A 21,462-nucleotide genomic window follows, 5' to 3' on the forward strand; every position below is an offset into this window, starting at 1 on the left:
AAATGATCTTATCTTACGGATTGGTGGTAAACGTTTTATGCTTTCGTTCCTCTGGAGTCTCGACAGTGCCAATAAACTTAAGCAGATCATCTATTTGGGCCAGCCAATCAGAAACAGCTTGAAAAAATTTTATCCATTCAGCTTCGAGCATAGCAGACTTCTGTTTGCTGGTGAGCAACTTGAAAGACCAGTCCTCCAAACTGTTGATCAGGCTTATTAAAATCCTGGCAGAGCCTGCAGAAAAAACAGAAAGACAGGAAATGGTGCAGCAGGTCAAGGACCAGTGGCGAAGAGCACACAGAACTGAGTCCAACACATCTGGCAGCTGCCAAACACAAACAATTGATATCTTCTCATGAGTCACAAATCACCACTCTCTGCCACTTACTTCAAGCCAATAGTAACAAGAGCAGATTAAAAGGCATGTTCTCGATAATAAACCCTTTTCCAGAAGGTCACCTGGGAAAGCCAAGGGATGGGGACGTGGACCAGTGTCCCTGTGTGAAACCCCACAAGGGCCCGCTGCCAACCCTCACTGGCAGAGATGCCATTCAGCAATGCAACCCCATTTGTTGGTAACTGAGGGGCAGTTTTATGCCACTTGGGACGACAGTCAGGGAGAGCTACCTGCCTGACCGCTACTGCCGTTCCAGACTTCCTCCATTTAAGGTGCAATCCTATGCAAGTTTAGCTAGGAAAAGGGCGTACAACTCCCAGCATGCCCTGGTCACAGCGGGCACACAGGCATTCTTCATTGTGCTGGAGGGACCCAAGGAAGTGCTCTAGGCAAGCTCAACCGCTTCTCACCATTCTCTCCGTGGATCCTTATCCGGTACTGTTCGCAGAGTCGGTTGGAGTTTTTGTTGACTTCCTCCAACATTTTCAGCTGAGAAGGCATCTTGCCATGGAGATCTTTATGACGGGCCAGCACACCGAGCCCCAGCTCCACCCACTGTTTCTGGAGCTTGGCAGCGGTCTGGAGGGGCTCCTGCCTCACGAGGAGCACGTCTCCGCCATACTGGGCCAACTCCTCATTCAAAATCTGAAAGGAAAAGCAAAGTGTTCCACGCACCTCCCGAAGCCTTTGCCAAAGACCGGCCGACACGCTCCTTTTCCTGACTTACAGGCTAACAGACCAAGGACCGAGCTAGAGGCGAGGGCCACTTGAAGAGCACCTGACCTAAAGACTTGAAGAGCACCTGACCCAGCCTTTAGCGCAGCTGCTGGGGAGAAGGGGTCCACCTCTGACAGAAGCACTGTGTGTGCGCAAGCTGTTTGAACCCTCAGAGCTGCTCTCCCCTTCAAATAAGGTGCTTTCCCTCACATGGGAAACAAAGGCATGTGTGGCCACCTGTCCTATCACGCAAGCAGAAAAGGAATTAAGTGCTGGGGCAACTGAGGGTGAAGAACAGTCTACGAGGAAAAATGTACACAAGCCGCCCACCCTCCTCCGCAGCTGCCGATCCTCTCGATTTCAGGAGACCCCTGGCTGTCGTGAAGTGGGAGGCAAATTTGAGAAACATTTCATGAGTCCCCCGTGTCCTATCTGGTTGGATCCATAGTCACTCCCATGAACCGCCAGAAGCCCCTGACGTGGCATTGTGAAACACAGGCCAGGGTGGCCCTAATCAGGAACCGAAAGGGAGACCAGCGGGCGCCCCACAGCAGCCAGCTTGCGCCTCCCATGGAAGAACACTGCTCCTGTGAATGTGACGATGCACGACCGCAGCCCTGCACCTGGCGCCTGCGGAGCCCCTTCGCCACCCCGGCGGCCTTCAGGCAGGCTCACCAAGCATGCGGCAAGCAGGAAGGACGGCATATAGATGAACCTCACGTGACAGTGGTTACTACTGTACTCACGGGGAATAACTCGGAAACTCTTTACCTTTTCCCACACCTTGAGATCTGCAAGGATTTGATCCAACAAATCTATTCCCTTTGCAGGAGTGTATTTTCCCTTTCCACTGGAAGATCAGAGAAAGAAAGTGGCAATGAAACAGAAGACAAACCCCTCTCAGGATGGTCCCTAAAACCTAAATAGAAATATACTTTGTCAGTCTTTTCCACCCTGATGAATTGTAGGTTCCGACACACATGGGAGGCTACTGTATTCATATTTTCTTGAGAAAAAAAGAAGCATTATTAAAAGCATATTACCAGGAACTTTGACTAGTTTGATTACTTTTAACAGGTATTTTGCTTAAAGCATTTTTGATGCGTGTCTGGTAATGTCACCCACAATGGTTCTATGATTCTGCCCCTTGCTTAAAACTGTGCCTTCTTTGACGTACATCCCTACGAATACACCCCTTGCTGTATTTCCTACAGTCTGTGCCTATGGATAACTCTATTCCACTGGATCCCTCTGTTCTATAGGGTTATCATTAAGTCCACTGAATCTTTTTCCACTCTTACAATCAGGCACTCGAACTCTCCCATCTTGGCTCAGAGTATTAGCATTAGAAAGAATGGTACACAATGGCCCCATCTAGGTAATTCGTGTGTACATGTCCTTGGGCCTCTTTGGTTATCAGGGCCATGGCCTATTTCCACCCTGTCTCCATTTGGGCAACAGCAAATTTTTCATCTTCACCTGCCAGGGATGATGTAGTTCAGATCAGGTGCACCCTGAGCCTGCCAGCTTTCCTCATGCACCCACCCGATGATACACACTCACAGAACATGATTGTAGAAGTAATTGAGCCAGCCAGTCAAACCGTCCTGAATACGTCCGGCCCTCTCCCGACTCATTGCCTCAGCTTGCCCCACCTCCGTGCCAATCTGGCTCAAGAGCTCCCGGAACTCCTGCGTCAGCTGCTGCAGAGTGGAAAGATCAAGGGCGTCCTGGAGGCGTCACAGGAGACACGTGCAGGGAGGGGAAACCACACGCAGGTTACAGGTTTATGGCATAAAGATCGATGTCACAGAAAAGCCTCCTTACAGTGCACAGCTGAACTGCTGTGTAAATTGCATTCTGTACAATCCCACGGTGCACGTCCCCAGCTGGCTAGCCTGGGGCGCTGGTATGTTGTTTTAAACAGCAGAAAGTGCAGGGCCCAAAACGGACTGCTCCTTTGGCACCCTGCCAATCAAGGCTTCCCTGCTGTGAAAGCTCCAGAAGAGCCAAACATGCTTTTCTCCTTCTTTAAAGTATACCCTGATGATAATGATAAATAAATAATACACATCTCACACCTCTGTACTAGCAAAGTGATAGCAGATACAGGACAAATGCTTTGCTAAGAAACTATAAACATTTCATACACTCCAAACACTTCTAGGCAAAGTTTCAGCCCACCCTCTGACCACTGCTTGTACTTCCAGATTTCACTGTAGGAATAGGACTAGAGAGCTGTACACTGGGATGCTCACACTGGAATTCCCTGAGAGCACTGAGTGTACAAGAGCTGAGCAGGGTGCTCAAGGACAGGACATTTTGGAGGACATTCCTCAGAAGGCCGCTATAAGTCAGAGATTACTTGACAGGACCGAACAGCAACACGGAACAGCTCTAGGTCATCTGGCAGAATTGCTCAACCATGCGCGCGTTTCATTCCACCATTCCCCAAAATGCAGTGGAAAAGCCCTGCAGTGATGACTGAGAAACAAGGGAGAAGACCTGGAAGATTACAGCCACACCCAAGGCATTCTCAAACTGCTGCGAGTGAAAATGACAAGCACGCAGTAAGAGCCACGTCTACAAACACACTCAGCCTCCCTGGAACAATCAAAATGGCTTGTCCATCTCAGCTTATGTCACATTCTCCTGTTATCCTAATCAAGCATCCTCCAGTAAGTCCTACCTGTGATGCCACTAGCATTATGAAGTGCCTAATGACTTTAATCCAGCCCTTTTCGCTGTCATACATTCTGCGAGCCAAGATCAGCTTGTTCTTTCCAATCACCTGAAGAAGGAAGGAAGGAAGGAAGGACAGAAGATTCAAGGAAGATTGAAGGGAATGGAAGGGAAAGGCCACAGAGAGATTCACAAGATGGATGGATGGATGGACGGACGGACAGATGGAGAGGACATTTAAGAAACAATTAAGAAACACGCAGCCCAAACATATAGTTTTGTTCATGAGGCATGTCAAGTCTCACAGGACCACAATGAAATTTATTTATTTTTATTTATTTAAAGCATTTTTATGCCATCCCCTTCACAGCAAAGAAATGAAGTAGGACTGCAGTGTTTAGATAATTAATCAGTGAGATTATCTGAATTAAAAACTTTTAATCAGCTTTGAAACACACCTCTCAATGGACTGGGACAGCTTTTGTTTTTAAGCATTTAGCAGCACGGGCTGGCCTCTTTGCAAAAGGCAATCTTCCTTCTCATACATGACCTCTTCTAAAATGGTACCTGCTGAAACCAGTGGGCAGGAGGTTCCTTCTTTTAAAAAATCCATTCCCTCTGGAAAGACGGAGGAATGCCTTAGCTAAGACAGCCCCTGCTGGCACCACACAAAGACACGGGGACAGGTGCCAGGGTCCTCCTCACTTGGCGTAGCCTAGCTTGGCACTCAAGGTTACAGTACGGAGCAGGGGTGTCTTAGAAATTACACCAGCCAGGAAAGCGCACCCGAAGAGAATCAAACGATGGGCAATAGGAAAACAGTAACTTCAATTTTGTACTAGTGTGAAATTCAGTTTAGGTGTAATCTTATGCTGCAAATATGCCAAACATGCTGCCACCTGGAGAATTTTAAGTATTGGTGAAAGTGTGCCTTACGGTTATATGGGCCAACCTGGTTTCAAAAGAACTATGTTTGTTTTCATGGCAATAATAGCTTAGCTATTATTGGGCAGTAGAGAAATATAATAATCATAATCAAGAGAGCTTATTTTCATATACAATTTCTAACAGCTCTCTGTGCAGTTTACAACCCCAGCATAAAATACAATATTAAAATGTGACAAAAACCACAAACCAGAGTAAGAGATAGTGGCAGAGCACAGATCTACAAACATACTGGCAGAGTTTTAAAAACCGATGGTCAAAAAGAACAAAGAAAACAAAACAGCCTTTGTTGTTGTTAGTCGCAAAGTCGTGTCCGACCCATCGCGACCCCATGGGCAACATTCCTCCAGGTTTTCCTGTCCTCCACCATCCCCCAGAGTCCACTGAAGCGCACACCAACTGCTTCAGTGACTCCATCCAGCCACCTCATCCTCTGCCGTCCCCTTCTTCTTTTGCCCTCTATTGTTCCCAGCATTAGCCTCTTCTCCAGGGAGTCCTTTCTTCTTATTAGGTGGCCAAAGTATTTGAGTTTCATCTTCAGCATCTGGCCTTCTAAAGAGCAGTTTACCTGGTACTAAAAAGGACACCATATGCACCAAAGCAGCCTCTCAGAGGAGGGCATTCCACCACTGGGGTGCCACTCCTGAAAAGGCCCTCTTTTTAGCAGCACCCTCCTCACTTCCTTCGGTGAAGCCCCCTAGGAGATGATCTTTGCATTTGAGCCAATTCATTGGCAGGCTGAGGATCTTTCAGGTAACTTGGCCCCAATGAATGCTGTACAAAGGCGGACTGGCAGGCAGAGCAGATCACAGAGTACTTCAGAGCCAGATGGAATTGGTCATTCCCTGCTTAACGATGCTGCTGCCTTCTTACGGACCAGCTTAGCTTTCCAGGCCATTTTCCAGGGCAGACCCACTTATAATGCACGGCAAAGATCCAAATGCAGTGCAACGGCCTGACTGATGTTGCGGAGACATTTCGCCATCCCCAGGTGCAGACTGGTTTCCTCCACAACAGGATGACATGGGGGCACCAATGACACGGCTCGTCGTGATTGGCGGCTGTCAGCAGGAACGCTATGGACATTTCAGGGTGGGCTAGTAACTGCTCTGCACTTTGTAGCTTTGTGCTTTTTCTTCTCCACATTTATACCATTCATAAATTGAATCCCAAGTAAATTATGCGAACATCTTGGTTCCCTCCCATGTGTGAAATGGGAGCAAGTTCACAAATTATTCCCAAGTAGTTCTGAGGATAAAGAAGTTATTTGTAACTAACTTTATGCATTAAAACCTGCTGATTAAAGAGGCATTAACAAACAAGGCAGCAATGAAAATAATCAAAAGGCTCTCAAGCATCTGCCGGCAGAAGCAGCAGACTTTAAGGGGAAAGCGTCTTATCAGGTGCAAAAGCCTTCCCTGCCCGTTGCAGCAACTACCTTGTAGGCCAAATCGTACGCAGTATTGCTCCACAGCTCTTTTTCTTGCGTTAGCTGATGAATCTGACCCTCAAGCCTCGCTCGCTGCAGTTCGTACAGCTCACGATATTCATCCAAGAGGCTAGAGAAGGAAGGCATGAAGTATCAGTGAGGGCACTGCTCCGCTGAGGGGCCAGCAGTTAGTGTGTGCATGCATTCAGCAGGCACATTTTGAGCAGGGCAACTCGGGAGCTGCACGGCATCGCTTGCTCTGCGTGCAGACTGTAGTGTCACCCAAGCCCACCTTAGATCTTATAATCACTGGAAATGAAGCCTTGCTAGTTAAGATCATCCTCTGATAATTCTCTGCACCGGGACCTCCAAAGTCATGAAGTCCAACCCCAACCTAATTGGACAAAATCTACGTAATTTCATGATGCTGCTTCACAAAGTGGGCTGGGAGTGAGGGGTGGCTGTTCTCTCGCCCACACATAATACCACCTGACTATTTTTTCCTCTCGCCTAAACTAGTGCTCACTTTGCGTTCATCTCCGAATCACGCACTGCCTTTTCCAGCTCCTCATAAGCTTTTTCTGCTTCGACAGTTGCTCTGCGGTCATGTTCTCGGATAGTATTCAGCTCCCTGCAGCAGAGCACAGCAAGACCCTCCTTTGCCTTGTGCGATCAGAGCTTGATGCACAAAGTGAAACGGAAGCGCAAGTCACAACGCAGACCTTGTCAGCTGTCCTATGGCTTCCTTGAAATAGAATAACTCATCAGTGATGTGCTTGTCCATTACTCTCTGGGCCATCATTTCTTTGTAGAGAGTCCTCATCTGTCTGGGAATCCGTTCCAGCAACTCCACGTATCTTTGTCTGTAAGAGAGAGGAGAGGATATGAGAAGAACCCTTTGAAGGGAAAGACCATTTAAAGGGAACATCCATTCTGACAACTCGTTTCTGACATGCCTTCAACACCAGCAGCTTAGGACTTCCCTTGCTGTGGTGAGTCTAGATATTAACTGAACTCTTAGCTTCAGCTCACAAAATGAAGTCAAACTGGCTTGAAATGCACAGAGCATCCAGCAAAATGAAGTCAAACTGGCTTGAAATGCACAGAGCATCCAGCAAAATGAAGTCAAACTGGCTTGAAATGCAGAGCATCCAGCAAAATGAAGTCAAACTGGCTTGAAATGCACAGAGCATCCAGCAACCGGGGCCAGCAAAGAAATAGAGCAAGTGCTGGACAGATAATACTTGAGAATCCCCGGTTCTGAAGCAATTCCCACCCATTATTTTCATAGATGTTCCTCTCACAAAAGATGGAGCTAGATTATGTGGCTATTGTGTAAGCCACAGCGTCGGATTCCACCAAAAGCTGTATTATGCCATAGTTCTCTGGCAATGTATCTATGCCACTTGCAGGCATTCAGCCTTGTCATGCCTCCCAAAATAACAGCAGATGTATTCATATTGGATGCTTGCTGAAGTGAATATGGTTGAGTAGTTGGGCTGTTTACATTCCTGACCTGAGCTTGGAAAGCAGTTCTCCTCGTTCTGCACAATCCACGCTGACTTGCCGGATGATCTCATGAAACACTATATTGTAGATGTTCTGTTCCACCTTCAACACCTCTAGTACATTGTGCATCTTGGAAAAGATGCAAAAACAAGTTAAGATCTTTGCAAAACTAGGTAGCAAAGGTCTTACTTCACCCACAATGGTTCTGGGTTCTTGAAAGAGCTCCAGTCATACTTCTGAAAAAAATTAAACAGAACTTGTGCCAGCTCTGATATTAAAATGGATATTCCAACTTGGAGTAAAGCCCTGGGAGCGGATGCCTGATGCTCCCGCCCTTTCTGCAATGGATTTTGGGACAGTCATTCAAAATGTTACATTGAAGAAAGGAAATTCTTGACCCAGCCAGCAAACCTCCGACAGTGCTTTACTTTCTGCCGATTTAGGGAGAGCCTTTCAAAGCATAAAATGTGGGAAGTGGAACCAAAAGAGAAGTAATTAACACAGCAAGGACCAGATAAACATACTGTCTTCCTGCATATCAATAGCACCTGTTCTTCCACCAATCAGAAATTATAGAGCAAGTTTTGTGGAGCACAGCCGTTCTTTCCCTGATTATGATGCTATTTTAAAGTGCTTCCTATGCTGCTGGGGCTACAGAAAAAATGGCAAGAACAGTGAGCCTGCGGACTTTGCCATCTGGGCAACCGCCCTGAGAAGCCCAGTTACTCTAGCGAGTAGGCAGTTGCTCTGCTGAGCTGCAAGAGAGAGACAGAAAAAGGCAGCTGGCTGAAGCCACGCCCAGGCAGGCGCACGCACGAGGAGGGAGAGGCAGGGAGGAGCAGTGCAGACTGGGACTGATTCTCAGCTGTAGGAGCTACGTGGGGCGGGATATGTCCCATCATTTGGAGGGAAGAAGGAGATGCATGGAAACCATGCAAACGTGTGAACCCAGGACGCAAGGTGAGAGACCATCCATGCAGTAACCATGCAGCGCTGCTTAGTGTGTGTGTGAATACAGCCAGGGAGGAGGGTTAGTGGTCCTGCAGCCCGAACACGCACAACTAGGTGAATTATAAGTTACGGAGGTCTTTGCAGAGCCTTTGTGGGTAAATTTATTGGCACGGTATTTTTAGAGACATGCATGTTCTGCTGTCAACTGTTAATTTTCAACCAATACGGCAAACTGCCCACAGAAAACTTGTTGACTTAACTAAAATTTCCAATGTCAGAAGTAATGAAACTGTATTAGAATTAGGAAGCATTACCTGGGACAGCCCTGATACTCCAACTTCCTCATTATCTACTCCTGCCCTTTCTAGCATGCTGTCCATCACCTTCATCAGCTGAAGGACCTCAAGCCTCCCAGATGGCTTCCTAATTGGGCAGAACAGACAGCAGAAGGAACAGGTGACCAGCTTCTATAACATTTAACACAAGAATACTTTGACGCAGTGCTACTCACATGGATGGGAAAACTCGCAGTCTGTTCTGCTCATCTTCAAGTAAGGTTGTATATTTACTGCAAAAGATCCAAAATAATTAAACTGGATTTGGTCTGAAGAATTCAACAACCCATTTTTAAATTATTTAAATCTAGATCGAGAGAGGTATGTATGTATGTATGTATGTATAGTATTTGTATGCCGTCCTTTCGCATAGCCTACTACTACTCTACACGACTCTGGTGTGCCCACAACTGGAGTATTGTGCTCAGTTCTGGGCCCCTCATTACAGAAAGGATGTGGCCAGGTTGGAGTCAGTGCAGCGTAGGGCCACAAGGTTGGTGGCTGGTTTGCAGGGGATGGGGTATGAGGCGAGACTGAGGGAGCTGGGTCTCTTCAGCCTGGAGAAGAGGAGACTCAGAGGGGATCTGTTGGCAACATGCAGGTATGTGAGGGGATGTCACACGGAGGTGAGAGACCTGTTCTTCCCTGCAGAGGAGGGCAGGACGCACTCCAATGGAGCAAAGCTCAGGGAGCCAAGGTTCCATTTGGATGCCAGGAAGCACTTCCTGACAGTCAGGACCCCGAGGGTGTGGAATGGGCTTCCACGGGAGGTGGTTGAGGCCCCATCGGTGCAGGTGTTCAAGGATAGGCTGGACATGCACATGGTGGGCATGTCGTGAGCGGAACCGGCTGGAGCCAGGGGTCAGACTAGATGGCCTGGAAGACCCTTTCTGACTCGCTCTGTTTCTATGTTTCTGAAACTGGGAATTTAAAAAGCCCATCAGACTGGCAGATGTGAGCAATTCTATTAAAGGCTACTGTTTAATTAAATTTACAAGACACTCTCAGCTACAATGGGATCCAAAACATCAGGGAATGCCAACAGTAATAGGGCTGAGTATGAAAGCAGTCCTGCGGCTCCTGGGAGAGCATCCCCATGACCATGGGATGTTGCAGCAGGACAGAGCCTCAGTCTTCAGCACCCAGCTCTGGGAATGCAGGCTCTCAGCACTGGGAGTCCAGCATACCCTACCGCCTCCCAGTTGATTCTGGGAAGCCCCCGGCTGCAGACGCAGCACTGCAGATTAACAATTTAGGGCAGCCCAATCATACTCACTCATCATAATATTCCAAGCCCAGGACAGCTCGATTTTTCACAATGTGAAATTCCTCGGGAACAAGACTGTCTGCTACACTTGCCGGCTAAAAAGAGAACAGAGATTTCTGTTCTCTGATTTCAAGTTTTAAAAGAAGCTAGCATGAGACAAACATAAAGAATCCACATTTTCCCAAGGATCGTATTTGAGTTTGGGTTTTGACACAAACACAGGCCATCTAAAATTTTGCTTGCTCCCATTCCTTAAGCACGAGTTTATATTCTCCAAACAGACAGTTAAGATCACTGCACCACTTCCAGAGCAGTGCCCCCTGAAAGCAAGGACAGGGAGATGCCAAGGCTTGCTTGCCTGCCTCTTTCCATGGAACAAAGCTGGAAAAGCAGGGAATTGCCTTACCTATAAGCTACTCCTCAGTGCAGATTAAAAATTAACCTCTGTTGACATATGCCATGGTCCACATGCTCACTTTATTGTCTGCACCAAGCAGGCCCCAGTTACAGTGGTTTCCCCGCCTCCCCAGCCTCCCTGCAGCCAATGCTGAGCCACTGCTTAGATATTCAGATATACCATGGAATCATGCGTCAAACTGTGATAAGGCACTACATCTGCACAGAGAGAACGTGGATCACTGCAGAAAACAGCTGTGTTGTACAAAAGGGAGGAACATAAAGTCCTTCTTGCCAATCTTCCTTGCTCATTCAAGTTTAAAGGGTGGGGGCCTTTTTGCCTCGCTGCAATCCTCAGCATGCGCTCAGGTCTCGACTCAAGCGCCATCTTGTCTCTCAACACTTGGGAGAGAATTGGCAACAGCTTGCTCCTGTGCCTACTGACACCAGTGCCCTGCCAGGGAGGCAAACTCAACTCACTAGTTTAGCTGCATCAGGGTCCTGCTCCGAGTCTTTTGAGGTCTTATGAGGTACAGGCGTTGGGGGAGGGTTCTTTGCCTCTTTTACAGCAGCGACATCATAAAGAAAAGATACATCCCTTAATGAGCAGAAAGGAAAAGATCACTCAGTTGGGAAGGTGCGGGCAAGGGGTTTGCACGCTTTGCTTTTTTTGCTTTGGTTTTCATTTTGGGGTTTTTTTTCCTGTCGTCGTTCAATTTATATACTATGCTCCACTGTGTTTTTACAGTCATGGCTTTATTTCTGTAAACCCCAAGACCGCTTTAGCGAGTGGGAGGCAAGAGACCGGGAATGCAATAAATACATCCTCCCATTGCGCTGCTGCCCCCTTTAACCTGGAAGCAAGTCTTGCATGCCCGGCTGGAGTTCCAAAACCTGGCGTCCTTTCAGCACTGCCCAGTACTGGCTAGTTTATGCATTAGTTCTTTGACGCACGACTCTTGTTTGCAGCTACAGCCATCGTGTCCTGCCTGGGCATTTTATCTGTTGCTGTTTCATACTGTCCCCTATTGCCAATGACATCCAAAGGCGCTGTGCTGCCTGACACGAATTCCAAGCGGCACCCTGTCCAAAGAGCCTTGGTGGACTGTCCAGAGAATCATTCGCGCTTCCATCTGCCCCTTCTTATCATCTATCTGTCCATGGCCCCACCAGCTGCTTGACGTGCATTCTCTCCTCAGCCTTCCTCCCCTCAGCTGATCAACACAGGCACTGCAGTCCTTTGCGTTCTGCTAGTGTTCCATAAATCACGGAGGAGGAGAGCTGGGCAGGCTGAAGGACGGGATGAGTACTGCACAAATGGAGCCGTGCATAACGGGGGAGTCCGTTCTAAACAGTTCGCGTTCCAAGGACAGCGATGGCCATCCTTTTCGCCAAGTGTGCCACAAGCCAAATCTAAGTAAGGGAAAAGGACTACGCTGTTGTGTGTTGCAGTACGTGCCCAGCACACCCCACCCCGTGTTTTGGGGCGGTGTGCCTCTGAGGAGCAAGGCAGCTTGAGAAAGACAGGCAAGAAAAGATCTTCATCGCAACCATCCCAAGAAGCAGCTAATGCTTTATGGATTGGAACGCTGCCCTGAGCTCTGTGCAAGAGGAAGAACGGGAGCACAATGCTGGTGAGGAGCACTGGGCCAGGTGTGTGCTACATGCTCGGTCTGATACCTCGTTCTTAGTCTGGGCCACGTATTAAGGCTGCAATCCCATACGCCAGCCTTCTTCAGACCTGGAACCCCCCAGGTTTCAGACTACACCTTCTCACAGCCCCAGTCAGCATGGTTAATGGGAGCAGTACTGGGAAATGTACCCCAAAACATCTGGAGGGTAACAGGTTGTGCAAGACCGCTCTAGGACAGAGGCAGGGCACCTTTCTGGGCCTTGGCCACATCTGCATATTTGGGAGACAGTCCTGGGCACTGCTACAAAATGGCTACCGTGAGGGGCGTGGAAGAAGATATGAAGCTTGCCCAAAATATGAAATAAAGGCAGAGGTGGGGTCTGAGCTCCTATACACAGTATGTCTCTTTTAACAGCAACCTATCTCACAGCAATCCCTGCTGCCTGCAGGAAAATGAGTTAAAGTTTATTCAAAGTGGGGAAGGAAGAGCACCTTGGTGGGCCTTTGACTGCTGCATAATACTAGGGCACAGGGAAGCACACAAGCACGCCTGTTCCTGTCCAAACATATCACCTCATCCTTGTGGCAGGTTGAGCACCTTATACAGAGATGATGCTGAATACATGTTTGCTGGGCGTTCTTCTTCACTCTCACAGGGGGCTCCCCCAATCCTAAGAAAACAACTAGCTCCTGTAAGGAGGTATGAGATACCGGTCCCAGTACCTTCTTAACTGCAGGCTCTATTATTTCCATACTGGTACCTTCCAGCTCCTGTCAGGCAGATGGGGTGCTCAATCAAGTATCGGAACTTGTTTCTGCGGACAGGATGTTGCCAGACTCCATCAGCAGTACGGATGCAACCCTAAAAAGTAAGTGGAAAAGTTCAGTCCACGCCGAAAGGCTCTCAAGGGTCAGGTGATAAACAAGGAAAACCTGTTATTCAAGAGGGCCTCTGCAAAACCAAGTCCCTGCTGCAGATGGCCTGAGTGTATGTGGCAGGCGAAGGGGCATAATGAAATCCTGGCAGTTGTTTCTTTGAAGGAAAAGCCACTTCAGAGAGAGAGATGGAGCGTGGAGATGCAGCAGGCCGGGCAAGAGGGTTCATGACCTTTCCCTACCTGCCAAAAGTGAAAAGTCACTTCTTTTTGGGAGAAGCAGCAGCTGTCAGGTTTCCATTATACTGAGATATGTACATGTTTGTAAAGCACAGTTGGGTGCTAAGGGAAGCAGTTCATGGCATACAAAGGTCATGTTCTGACTGCAAAAGTCCCTGTAAATAAGAGTTAATTTTATTATTAATAGGAAAGATAAATATGTTATAAATGCACTAAGAAAATGAAGGGAAAAAAGAAGTTTCATTAAAGCAAGGATGAAAACTGCAGGCTGCAGTTGCACATACACGATTTTTATAAACAAAGAAAGAGAAGATAAATGATTGATTATAATATAGCCCCTCTCATGGCAATTGTCTGGGAGATAGCCACAGTTCTAAGAAAACATTAAGGGTATACACTCCATGGAGGAAGAGCAGGTAATAACTACAATTCTGATAAATATTGTTTGGTTATATTGAACAGTGTAGATAAGCAATAGCTAGGCTGTAAGGCATTTGGTTAGAACTTGTATGTCTGAATCTAGACAGAAAATAGTTTAGAAAAGATGCATTCTGAAAAGTGTTCTTCCTTTCCCAGGATGTACCTGTATGACTTTTGCTGAAACCGATTTTGAAACAATAAAAAATGGTTATACCTGCTGACGAAATGTCAAAGCAGGGAGAGAGGTGGCAACTTGAGACAGTGATCCTCCCTTCAGATTGCCACCTGCACTTGGAAAAACTGTTCTTCACGGGGGGGGGGGGGGGGTTAAATGTTTTTTTTAAATCTATTGTGAGCCGCCCCGAGGCTTTGTTGCGATGGGGGCAGCATAGAAATGTTTAAATAAATAAATAAACAAACCTGCCACATACTCAGTGCATGCAAATAGAGAGGCTCAAAGGAAGCCTTGCCTCAGGGAGATTCCAGCTCGAATTAACTGGCTCCTCAAGTGTGTGAAATTGAGAAGAAACCAACATAGTTATTTGGCTTCCCCCCCATCCCTTCTAGCTATCTGAATCCCAGTCTGAGTTAGTTCTTATTATTGACAAACTCAGAAATTAAGCATCCAGATGAACATCTGAAGCTGCTGGTCCTTTGGCCTATCTACAGCAGCTTTCCTCAGCTAGTACCATCCAGATGTGCTGGACTAGAATTCCCAGCAACCTGCAGTCAGCGACATCTGAAGAAGGCTAATCTGTTAACTGAAGGAGGGTCTGATGGGAAGGCTTCTTGAATCTGTTGTTCCCTAGATTCTTAACTGGGGAACGCAGGGAACAAAATCTGGATCTTCTGCACACAAGATGTTATAGCTGCATGCGTCTCTCGTTCAAGAGCGTGCAGTTCCTGCGCTTGGAAGCTCCCTGATGTCCCTGCATTCCCAAATAATGCGGACTTAAGAACTCCTCCCAATTATTTATTACAGGTATATACCACTTTTTCACCAGTAGCACAAGGCAGCAAGCAGAGTTCCAAACTGGTCTCCCATTCCGGTACGGCTAATGAGACTCAGTCTCACTCAGCTTCAGCAAGTCTGCTGTAACGTGGGCCTCTAACAACTTCATGTTCAGTATTTTCTTAGCCATTTGCCCTGTCCTCCTTCCTGGGGTTTCTTGCATCTGACAGTTTTCACATAACCTCAGATCCTAATTTCATTTCATTTACAATTTTATGCCGCCCCATAGCCCACAGGGCCCTCTAGGAAGCTTAGAACAGAACAACAACAACAAAAAAGTACATATCCCATAAAAATACAGTAATACCTTAGAGTGATACAATTAAGCAATACAATATACAATTGTGGTGCTCAAGAGGGCGAACACCACCCTTGGTTGCATAACCAGAAGTATGGCTTCTAGATCAAGAGAGGTATTACTACCATTCTATATGACTCTGGTGGGCCCGCAACTGGAATATTGTGCTCAGTTTTGGGCCCCTCATTACAGAAAGGATATAGCCAGGTTAGAGCAAGTGCAGCCAAGGGCCACAAGGTTGGTGGCTGGTTTGCAGGGGATGGGGAATGAGGCGAGACTGAGGGAACTGGGTCTCTTCAGCCTGGAGAAGAGAAGACTCAGAGGAGGTATGTTGGCAACATACAGGTATGTGAGGGGATGTCACACGGAGGTGGGTAGAGACCTGTTCTCCCCTGCAGAGGAGGGCAGGATACGTTCCAACAGAGCAAAGCTCAGGGAACCAAGGTTCAACTTGGATGCCAGGAAGCACTTCTTGACAGTCAGGACCCCGAAGGTGTGGAATGGGCTTCCACGGGAGGTGGCTGAAGCCCCATCGGTGCGGCTGTTCAAAGATAGGGTGGACATGCACATGGTGGGCATGTCGTGAGCGGAGCCAGCCGGTGCCGGAGGTCAGACTAGATGGCCCAGGAGACCCCTTCTGACTCGCTCTGTTTCTATGTTTCTAATATTTAACTATAAGCAATACAAAATCAAACAAACCTTAATACAACAATGTAATACACAATACAATACATAATGTCAATATATAACACAATACATAATACAATGACTAATATCAATAATAAGATATGGCCATAATCCCCCCCACAGACAAAGACCCTCCCAGGAGGAGTACCCAGTGCGACGCGGCTCCCTGCTCATGGTCGCCTCCTGTTGAAGCATCTCTCCTCCCGCCCGCCACCTCCTCCTCCACGAAGGCACCACCGTTTTCCCCACAAACCTGATGGATGAGGTCCTCACGTTTCCATTCCTCACCTAACTTTGTTCCTTGTGCAAAGGCCAGGGGTCGGCAACCTTTGACACTCAAAGAGCCATTTGGACCCGTTTCCCACACAAAAGAAAACACCGGGAGCCGCAAAACCCTTCTGACATCTAAAATGAGGATAGCACTGCATGTATCGTTTTTCACCTTAATGCTATGTATATCTTCATTATGATTTAGCTGCAGCTCTTGTTCAGTCGCTAAAAACCGTTATTTTTAATCTTACGTTATAAACTAGTAGGACTCCTTTCATATGTTTTGAATAGGAGAACAGCTTCCCGCAGAGTCAGTCAGTGCTAAAGGGCTGCATGCATTAAACAGCAAACCCCATAAGTTCGTCAGCAGTAAAAGCAAATGAATCTACCCACGTACCATTAAATGTTTGATTTTCTTCAGAAACTTTTCTTTTCTTCGATTTATCCATGGTTGGCCAACTGGGGGAAGTCGCAGATATAGGTGTGTTTAGTGACTGATTAGCAGATAAACAGTCAAGTGCTGTGAATTGTGACAGGTCCCAAGCGCAGCTTTTAACATTCAGAGGAAGGAGATTACATTGGGACAAAGAGAATCCTTACAGCAACATTTCTTTCCTGTAACATGAGAGCCTGCAGGAAGCTTGTTCCACTCTTTCCCTGCACAATAGCAGAGGTATGCAGCACTTTACTTAACCAGCTGGCACTGCGTTCCTGAGTGGAGCCTTGGTCACAGATTGGCGGCTGTGCCGGCATGTGTTTTGAGCGACGGAGCCGCAGCAGAGGGGTTCAAGAGCCACGTGTGGCTCTGGAGCCACGGGTTGCCGACCCATAATTCAGTCAACAGGAGGCTTCAGTTAACAGACTTTATACTGAAAAAGTACAGATTAATCTAGGAGAAATCAAGGCACATACCTGGAAGTCTTTTGTACTTTTCTTCCTGGGAGGTCTTAAAAAAGCAGGGCATGGGACAGGTTTGGCAGCAGAGGTCAGAGCAACGAAGATTTCTTCTGGGATGAAATCACGTTGTAAGGATGTGGAAAGAGGGTTTGAATGGTTTACCACACCTGGCCTGCCTCTCAACTCAGGAAGTTCTAGACAAAAGTAGGAAAGAAGCACAGCCTGTAATTGCCAGTGTTATGATAGCACGAGATACCTGCTTTTCATGACTGTGTTCAGCTGTTATAATCCCTGCCAAACCTTTGTGAAAGGATTTGCTCTCCCCACCAGGGACCACAGCCAAGTGCAAGTGTCAGTGCAGTGCAGACTGTGGCTGCCCAGGTGGCAAGGGGGCCGACTGAGCAATGCTTCCCCAGGAACTTGCCCTTTGCCAGGACAGGCATCTTCTCTACCACAGGTTGGCCCCTGCCCAGAAATCCATTACATGGAACAGGGTTTTATGCCAGTGGTAGTGAGAGTACAAGTTCAGCACAGCAAGGCAAAGCCAAGATGCCTGTGCTTATCTAGAGAGGCCCAGTGGAAACTTTTGCCTCCCGTATTTTCATTATTGGAAAGGTGCTTCTATAAATGACGAGCAAAAATATCTGAACTCTTTTCTAGAAGAGTGCATTGAATGAAGCCTAGGTATGGGAGGGGAAAGAATGAGGCCACAGGGCAATGAGGAACAACAGACGCAAAAATTTCAGATTTGTCCACTAGATTTGAGCAACCCTGGCCCTTAGCAGCATACCTGGGGGAATCGTTTCTTCCCATACATTTTGGTGTCAACACCTGCACATCTCATTGTGCCACAAATGTGTTCAAATGACACTGAAGCACAAAGTGTCCTACAGTTGTTGAGCAGTACTATGAAGATTTCAAACACTGAGGACAGGGCAATCAGTAAAACCCAATAGCTTCAATCTGGCAATAGCTTTACAGCATCAGACAATCCAGTGAGATTTACCTTTATTACCCTTGCCAGCAGGTACTATAGATGTATCTTTTGGTTTTCTGATCTCTTGTTTTGAAGTAGATGGCAACACTGGAATTTGTTCCTTGTTTGCAGACATGCTGAATAATTGATCTTGGGTGGTTTGCTCATTGACTCAGATTTTCAGCAGCAGCAGCAGCAACCTACCTAGAAAGGATATATAACTCACATGGACAGACTGTTGGCCATTATTGGCCAGATGAGGCTATTATTGCCCGATTGCTCTGTATCACTCATGAAATTGTGCAGGGAATCTTTCAAGGAAAAGACAGATCACTGCACAATGCCTTTTGCCTGGTGTTACATAGCAGTAGGGGCCATCTAGAAGCAGCCTATAGGATTGTATCCAATAACACAGTCCTATTTCAGTCTCCATAACTAGGAAGGAGTGCCAGCTTGAGGAAAAGAGCACAAAGCGCAGCATACACATACCTGTTTACCCACATCAATGTCTGCAGTGCAAGCTTGTCTATCCCTGTGATGGAGAAAAGGAGCTCTACGTAGTTTCTCTTTTGCTTGTAGGAAAATATAGCATATGAAAAGGCTGGCTTGCAAATGTGCAGGCTACTTATTTTTGTGGACTTGTTTGCAAGATAATGCAGCGTATTAACTAGGCTTTCTATATTCCATCAAAGACTAAAGTGTTCCCTCAAGTTTCACCTGTAGCGGTTAGCCCAGATTATAGAGGACATCACTGAGTCACCATGTCTATGCTGTCCATTTGGGGTTGCTTCTCCCATAGGAAGATCACAAATTGCTTCTGCACCTACTGAACAGCACTGTTCGATCTGGTGGTAATAGAGATGCAGGAATATCACAATATACAGGGCTTTCTTTAATGCATTGCCAGCCGGTTTGTAAAAGCAATGGGAGGAAAAAGGAAAGACTGAAGGAAAAAGTGTATTTGACTTCATTTGATTTTGAGTTTTAAAATCTATTGCCTTTCATACTCTAATACAAGATGCAGCCCAATTCTTCAAAGATAGCATAACTGCAAGGTTAAAGATATAGCCTTGAAACAACGATCTGCATATATCAGCTTCACATCCTTTAGACCAGGGGTCCTCAAACTTTTTCAAGAGGGGGCCAGCTGAAAGGTGCCGGCGGTGGACGTGGGCCACCAAAGCAGTGCCAGTGGGGGGGGGCACAGGCCAGTGGGGGGGGGGGGGCACAGAGGGGGGGGAGGGGGCGGGGGGAGGCGCGGGGCAAGGCAGTGGCTTGCTTGAGCAGAGATCGTTTTCTCCGAGCGAGTCCAAAATGATGCGGCAAGTGCAAAACCTCTGGGGCAGGCCGGTTAAATGGGCATGGCGGGTCGGATCCGTCCTGTGGGCCATAGTTTGAGGACCCATGCTTTAGACACATTAATTCGCCTTTTGATTAGTATTTTTCAATTGTTCTTGATTAAAAACTCAAAAGCATCCATATTCCCATCTCAACATTGTCTCACCTCTAATAACCTTTACTGAAGGAATGAAAGGTCTGCTGAAAGTCTCTATGCACGCAAGTGCCCTTTTTAAGAAAAAAAAAAGAAAGAAAGAAGGCCAAGAATCTCAACTGCATTACATGTCTACCTTTTCCTGTAGATTCCCCCTTCCCCACGAGGAAAACAACCCTTATCCTCTAGCACCAATGAGAACTGAGTTCCCCAACTACTTCTCTGCGAAGACTAGAGACTTAATCCCAGAGAAAAGATATAATCTACAGGGACCAGTATGACATACTGTCCAGAGGGAAGCCTTCAATGCAGAGATTGCTGGACTCGCCACCTACATATTATTATTATAATTCCGTTCCTGTAGCATCCAACAGAGGGCGCTATAAATGCAGCCCAGTACTAAACATCGAACAACAATAAAACACGATAGCGTTAAATTAAAATTGTAAAACCAGATTTTAAAGACTCGCCAATTAAAACCAGACCAAACTGCTGGCCCTGCGTAAAAAAACAAAAAACAGCCGCCGCCGCCGCCCCACGTGCTCGTCGGAGGACTCAAATGCCCGAGCAGAGGCGGCGGCCGTGACCTGACGCCGAGGAGGGCAAGCCAGCGCGCGCGGGCGGGGAGACCGTTCCAGAATTTGGGGACTACCACCGAGGAGCCCGTTCCTGGGAGCCACCAGCCGGGCCTCCCTCGGAGGAGGGACTCGGGGGAAGGCTAAGAAGTGGAACGCAGGGCCGGGCCGGTGCGGCTGGAGGCGGCGTCCCGCAGGTGCCCTGGCCCCAAGCCAGGTAGGAGGCGCAAGCGCGGCGGCGCTGTTTACCTCGGCCTTCGTGCGTCCTGAAGGCCGCCGTTGCTATGGGAACGGAGCACGCCTCCCGCGAGAGCCCCCCTGGCGACCGCTCCTCCGTTCCTTCGCAGAAACACCCCTTCTCCGCCCCTGCCTTTGCCTCCGCCGCTCGCCGGCTTCTCTTCAACCCCCAAACGTACGTGAACGCCGGGTATTTTCTTTCCGGCACTCCATTAGCCGCCTCAACAACGGGCCTGGGGGCCTTTCCGTCCTATTGCGTAAGACATAGACCGTGTGCTCTAGCAAGCCAATGGCGAGGCAGTACGGGAATCGTAGACTTAAACATGTAGAGGACACCGAAGTCGTCGACTCCTGAAGAAGGAACACAAGATAGCGCGTAAATCAAGGGAGATGCTGGAGACATCGAGCGGGTTGTGGCGGCGCGGCGGCGTGTCCTCCTCGGGCAAAGCAGCGAGAAGTGCATGCGTTTCCATCTTGGGCCGCACATCTGCAATGAAATCATGCTGAAGAAATTTCAAAGTGCGGCGGTAGTGTGGTGCAATGGTTAGGGGCGCTGAGCTGGGAAGTGGGGGGATCCGGGTGCTAGTCCCTGCTCAGTCATGGAGCTCACAGGGTGACTTTGGGCCAATCAGTGACTTCCAGCATAACCTACCTCACAGGGTTGTTGTGAGGATGGGATGGGGTAGAGAGGGATGCACAGTGCCTTGGGCTCCCCGCAAGCAGAAACGGTGGGATATAAATGTGATGTAATAATAATAAAGTGCGTCTTGCCTCTGTGTGCCTTGGGAGGAAGGCTGAAGGAAAGACTTCATCAGTGACTTCTGCTGAAGCCTGAGGGGGATTTGTGGCTCCAAATCCCTCGCGTTTCAACCCCACCTCAGCTCCCATAAATGCAGGGCAGGACAATTGCAAGCGCCTCGGCTCTTCCGCAGTAAGGGACTTGGTGGGGTGGCGCGGCCGATTATTACAGGCCACGGGAAACCTTAAGGAATAACTGATATTTGCCCTCTCTGCTGCATTTAAACGATAAAGGTCGAATAGGTGGTCATCTCAAATTCTTACTGGGGAGCTGTAATTATTTATCCATTCTGACCCTCAACCAGTGTGGAGGTCAGGATATACTAGGAATCTGTAGGCAAGCGTGTTGTATCTAGCAAGGCAAAATTATTAAGTGGGGTGCAATTAAAAGGAAATGCCCACTTTATTAATGCATCAACTGAAA

At 47.7% G+C, this 21,462-nt stretch overlaps 1 protein-coding gene across 19 annotated transcripts in view; it reads right to left on the minus strand.

Annotated features, from left to right (window-relative positions):
• The window catches only part of AXDND1 (axonemal dynein light chain domain containing 1), a 30,947-nt gene extending 10,583 nt beyond the window's left edge, over positions 1–20,364 (minus strand). For 5 of the 19 annotated variants that reach the window (XM_044439238.1, XM_044439239.1, XM_044439242.1 and 2 more), the window contains exons 1-17: positions 19,441–20,170; positions 17,967–18,140; positions 16,976–17,154; positions 13,023–13,123; positions 11,109–11,226; positions 10,242–10,327; positions 9,142–9,198; positions 8,945–9,053; positions 7,687–7,808; positions 6,893–7,033; positions 6,697–6,801; positions 6,180–6,300; positions 3,804–3,905; positions 2,678–2,844; positions 1,886–1,964; positions 808–1,042; positions 18–234 (exon numbers count right to left, since the gene is read on the minus strand). In XM_044439238.1, coding sequence (XP_044295173.1) covers positions 18–234; positions 808–1,042; positions 1,886–1,964; positions 2,678–2,844; positions 3,804–3,905; positions 6,180–6,300; positions 6,697–6,801; positions 6,893–7,033; positions 7,687–7,808; positions 8,945–9,053; positions 9,142–9,198; positions 10,242–10,327; positions 11,109–11,226; positions 13,023–13,123; positions 16,976–17,154; positions 17,967–18,072 — 2,045 coding nt within the window. In that variant the 5' untranslated portion in view covers positions 18,073–18,140; positions 19,441–20,170. Of the gene's footprint in view, positions 1–17; positions 235–807; positions 1,043–1,885; positions 1,965–2,677; positions 2,845–3,803; positions 3,906–6,179; positions 6,301–6,696; positions 6,802–6,892; positions 7,034–7,686; positions 7,809–8,944; positions 9,054–9,141; positions 9,199–10,241; positions 10,328–11,108; positions 11,227–12,984; positions 13,124–16,460; positions 16,478–16,975; positions 17,155–17,966; positions 18,141–18,425; positions 18,509–19,440; positions 20,171–20,252 lie in introns of those variants that run through there. The other 14 variants (XM_044439233.1, XM_044439226.1, XM_044439229.1 and 11 more) reach the window with 13 other exon arrangements.
• Positions 20,365–21,462: the final 1,098 nt, after the last annotated feature.

This window comes from Varanus komodoensis, unplaced genomic scaffold, assembly GCF_004798865.1.
Source record: "Varanus komodoensis strain SLA01 unplaced genomic scaffold, ASM479886v1 scaffold34_1, whole genome shotgun sequence".
Lineage (NCBI taxonomy): Eukaryota > Metazoa > Chordata > Lepidosauria > Squamata > Varanidae > Varanus > Varanus komodoensis.